This window comes from Myotis brandtii, unplaced genomic scaffold, assembly GCF_000412655.1.
Source record: "Myotis brandtii unplaced genomic scaffold, ASM41265v1 scaffold199, whole genome shotgun sequence".
Lineage (NCBI taxonomy): Eukaryota > Metazoa > Chordata > Mammalia > Chiroptera > Vespertilionidae > Myotis > Myotis brandtii.
Genome location: NW_005357414.1, coordinates 4,307,818 through 4,312,511, shown reverse-complemented (window position 1 = coordinate 4,312,511; position 4,694 = coordinate 4,307,818). Strand labels below are relative to the sequence as shown.

General features: G+C 42.8%; 1 protein-coding gene across 6 annotated transcripts in view; it reads left to right on the top strand.

Annotated features, from left to right (window-relative positions):
- The window catches only part of FRMPD3 (FERM and PDZ domain containing 3), a 127,986-nt gene that overhangs the window by 78,846 nt on the left and 44,446 nt on the right, over positions 1–4,694 (top strand). For all 6 annotated transcript variants that reach the window (XM_005865226.2, XM_005865228.2, XM_005865227.2 and 3 more), the window contains one exon: positions 3,917–4,024. In XM_005865226.2, coding sequence (XP_005865288.1) covers positions 3,917–4,024 — 108 coding nt within the window. The remainder of the gene's footprint in view (positions 1–3,916; positions 4,025–4,694) is intronic.

Below are 4,694 nucleotides of genomic sequence, written 5' to 3'. Positions count from 1 at the left end.
CTGCCAGCCTTCTGTGTGCTTTTGCTGGCTGTCATGGGATAGGGTCTCAGGAGACCCATGACATTTATGTACTGAGGCACAGCTGCAGTTTAGAGAAGCTAGTAGGCCCAGACTGAATGGGGAAATCAATAGGATGCCAGGCACTTCTATAGTTCTTTGACACAGAGCCACTCAGAAGAAGTGATTGAGGACACAGATGTCTTTCATCTCCATTTTCCTGACTCTCATTCCCAAACTCATCCCAGCTCTTCCTCCATTCCTATTGGAGGAAGGCTGCAAAGCCTAAGGAACTAAGTACAGTGCCCCATTGGTACGCTGTCTTAATAATTAATGGTTGGCCTCAAAAAAACTAAAAATGGAACTTCCATTTGACCCAGTGATCCCCTTTCTAGGAATATATCCCAAGAAACTAGAAACACCAATTAGAAAGGATATATGCACCCCTATGTTCATAGCAGCACAATTCACCATAGCTAAGATTTGGAAACAGCCTAAGTGCCCATCAGTAGATGAGTGGATTAAAAAACTGTAGTACGTCTACACAGTGGAATACTACGCTGTGGTAAAAAAGAACGAGTTCTTACCATTTGCAACAGCATGGATGGAACTGGAGAGCATTATGCTAAGTGAAATAAGTCAGTCAGAGAAAGATAAATACCACATGATCTCACTCATTTGTGGAATATAATGAACAACATAAACTGATGAACAAAAACAGATCCAGACACAGAGAAGCATCGATCAGATTGTCAAACCTCAGAGGGAAGGTAGGGGAGGGTGAAGGTAAGGGGGAGAGATCAACCAAAGGACTTATATGCAAGCATATAGGCCTAATCAATGGGACACAGACAACAGGGGGGTGAGGGCATGAGTGGGGGGATAGGAGGTAACGTGGGGATAAGGAGACATATGTAATAACTTAATCAATAAAAAAATTTAAAAACAAGTAATTAATGGTTGGGCTTTACATCAGTCCTAGCAGAAATTGAAGAGAAGCAGGGGTTGGTGAAGACAGAGGAAAGGGAACAGTATGGAGTCCCTGTGGATCAGGATGAAACAGACCCTGGGATCCAAGTTACTAAGAGGATGTTTATGTCATGAGCCGTTGAAAATCCAGAGGAAATGTGACTTGATTTTGGAAAGTACAGACAGGAGCTACCTATCGCATCTCAGCATTACATAGTAATGAATCAAGGCCAGGCCACTCAGTGAAGAATTCCCTGCCTTCCTCTCCCTTACCTCCTTCCCCTCCTTTATTCTCCCTTCTTTTCTTCTCCCTTCCACTCTTCCTTTCCCATCCTCCTCTTTCTCCACCATGACTTCCCTCTCCATATGTCTCAGCTAGCTACAGGCAGAATCAAGCCCCTACTCCAGACCAGTCTGAATGGGAATGTCCTAGAGCAGTGGTTCTCAACCTTCCTAATGCCGCGACCCTTTAATACAGTTCCTCATGTTGTGGTGACCCCCAACCATAAAATTATTTTCGTTGCTACTTCATAACTGTAATTTTGCTACTGTTATGAATCGTAATGTAAATATCTGATATGCTATATGTGTTTTCCGATGGTCGAGACCCATAGGTTGAGAACCGCTGCCCTAGAGTATTCGGGACCCACCCAGATTATTTCTACTGCTTCAGGATAGGCCACTAGGTGTGGTAAAAGGATAAGCCACTAGGTGTGGTACAAGGCTCTTGTCTGCAAGAGAGACAGACATAAATTTTTTCACTGTAGTTGTGCTTAGGAAATTGCAACAGCATTCCACCACCACCACTAGTGTAGACCATAGCAGCTTCGCCATTGGTTGGGACCTGGGGAAGTCCATGCCCCGGTGATACTGGGCTGTCCTATCATCCCTTCCCCTTCATGTTCCAGGGCTTTATTAAGCAGCTGGAGCAAAAATAAATCCTGTGGGTGTTCCTTGCCAACTCTATTTTTAAACAAAATCAATTAAGTAATTATCTGAGTCCAACCCAGTGTGCTAAATAAAACCTGCCACTATTGAGTGTCATCAGCCTGGGGATCCAGGGCTCTGGGCTTGGCAGGAGCAAACTATCTCAGGATTAGGGAGAGGACCAGTGAGTCACACTTCTCCAGCTCTATAACCCATCACTTCCCACTATGGTTTGATTCCTGGCTCTCCACCACTGCCAACCAAACCCTGATCCAGGAAGACTTACTTGTTCATGTTTTCATACTTTGTTCATGGCAGTTCCTAGATTCGGACTGTACTCTTATGGCCTCTCCAATAGTCCACACCCATCATCTCCTTCAAAATAAAAATCCAATTTACCTCAACTGGGAAAACTTAACACCTCTTGGTTTGTTTTGGATTTATAATTGTTATCTAATGGATGTGCACATATGCCAAGTCACTACAACAAGAGTATAAGACTTAACCCGGGTCTTCTGTTTTTGCCATAACCCCCATGGGGCTTAGCACAGTGCAGGTAATATAGTACAAGCCCAATGAAAACCCACCAAATTAAGGAATCTGTCCATCAGTTCCTAAAATGTAATGATGTTGGCCCTGGGAAATGATTGGATTCTCCTGATGAATCATTCAAGTAAGCACATAAAAGCACCTACTGCTCATATATTCAGCAGCAATTTATTGAGCACTAACTGTGTGCCAGGGACTCTTCTCAATGTAACTACAAAGATTGAATAGGGCATGGTTATTGTGCTCTGAGCTCAGTGTTTGATTGTGAAGGACAGACTTTTTTTTTTTTTAAATATGAGAAGAACGCGGAGACAGGTGTGTATATGTTGCTTTTGGTACTCATGTGAACACCAGGTTCAAGGTCCGGGCAATACTGGACAAGGCTATCCAGAATTTGTCTTTAAGCTGAATTTTAAAGGATGAGTAGAGCCCTGGCGAGTGTGGCTCAGTTGGTTGGGCATCGTCCCATGCACCAAAAAGTCGCTGGTTCTATTCCTGGTCAAGGCACATGTCTGAGTTGTAGGTTCGATCCCCCACAGGAGGCAACCAATCGATGGATGTTCTTCTCTTCTTCCCTCTTCCCTCCTCTCTCTTTAAAAATATATTTATAAAAATAAATTTTAAAAAAGGGTGAGTAGGAGTTTGCTGAGGAAGGTAGAGGGAACAGTCTTTATTTTACAAATATTTATTGAGAATTTAAACATGCACCACTCTATAAATGAATAAATGCATAGGCCAGGACAATTTTTGCTAAGGAATAATCAGGTGTTCAAAAATGGGCCTTGTCAGTGTTTCTCAATCACGGTCAGTAATGTCCACTTTCAGAGAAATTTTGGAAATGTCTGAGGGTTTTTTTGTGTTATCCCCATGGTTTGACATGCTATTGTCACTAAGTTTCTCAGGTCAGAGATGCTAAGTGTCCAGTAGGGAGTAAGACAGTCCCTGAGTGATGACTTGTCAGAGGTATGGAGACATGAAAGAGCAGCGTGGGTATGACAAAACATGAGTATGGGAAGTAGGCAAGTGCCAGTTCAGGAAGGACCTAGGATGTTACAAGGGAAGGGGAATGGTAGAGCAAACGCATGGATGTGAAAGTGAACTCGATATTTGAAGGGCCTGGTGGAAAGGGAGGTGTCAGGAGATAGGAGCTGATGAGTGATATGGGCTTCTAAAGAGGCCTCCCATCAGCCCTTCAGTGTGTGGTGATCTCTGAAGCTGTGGAGCTTTGAGCCATAGTAGAATGTAAGTGTGTTGTGATATCAAATGGCGAACTTTTGATATGGCCCAGTGTCTTAGATAATTTGGTTTTGGTGTCCATGTAACATTATTACTGATCTGCTCTTTCCTCTGTTTCTTTGTCCTTTCATACTTTTGGCTCCCTGTCTCTCTTCCTTTCTCTTCCTTTCTACACTCTTCTGGTTTGTTTCCTCCTAAATGAGACCCTCTTGTTGTCCTTTTCCTTGTCTATTCACAGAAAATGATGAAGAAAGAAGCTCTTCTCCTCATCCCCAATGTCCTGAAGGTCTTCTTAGAAAATGGACAGATCAAGTCTTTCACATTTGATGGCCGGACCACTGTTAAGGTACATACAGAGTCTCCTCCCTTAGGTCAGCGTTGTCCTCTCTAGAGCACACACAGCTGCTGGTCCTTGGGTTCCACTGATTCTGCACAGAGCTGCTTGCTGCCAGAGCAAGGTGGCCTTTGAGCTCCTGCTGCTGTGAGCCCACCAGGATGCAAAAACACACAGTTCTCAGATAAAAGTGAGGTGGGATTTGTATGCCCAGTTCTGTGATAATCATTGTAAATGTGTGTGTATGCCACACATGTGTATGTGCTTGCATAAATGCGTGCATGTGTGTACACACATGTCTACACACATCTACTGGTGAACTGATTTGTGTCAGTGTTGTGCTGGGCCTTTCAAGACTCTTAGGAGCTAAGGAGTGTGAAGATCATTAAACCACTTATAAAGCAAAACGTGATTTATATTTATACAATAACACCTACTCAAGTTTACATACAGAAATCAACAAACACAATCTCTCAGGAGATTAGCTTAGACATGCTTTGCTTTTTAAATAGCAAGCAGATCTTAAGCACTGAACCAAGATTTGAAAAGTCCAGCAACAGTCTCTTTGACTATTCTTTTGACAGGAAGAACAATTACTGAGCTGTGATTCTTTTTTTTTAATATATTTTATTGATTTTTTACAGAGAGAAAGGGAGAGGGATAGAGAGTTAGAAACATCGGA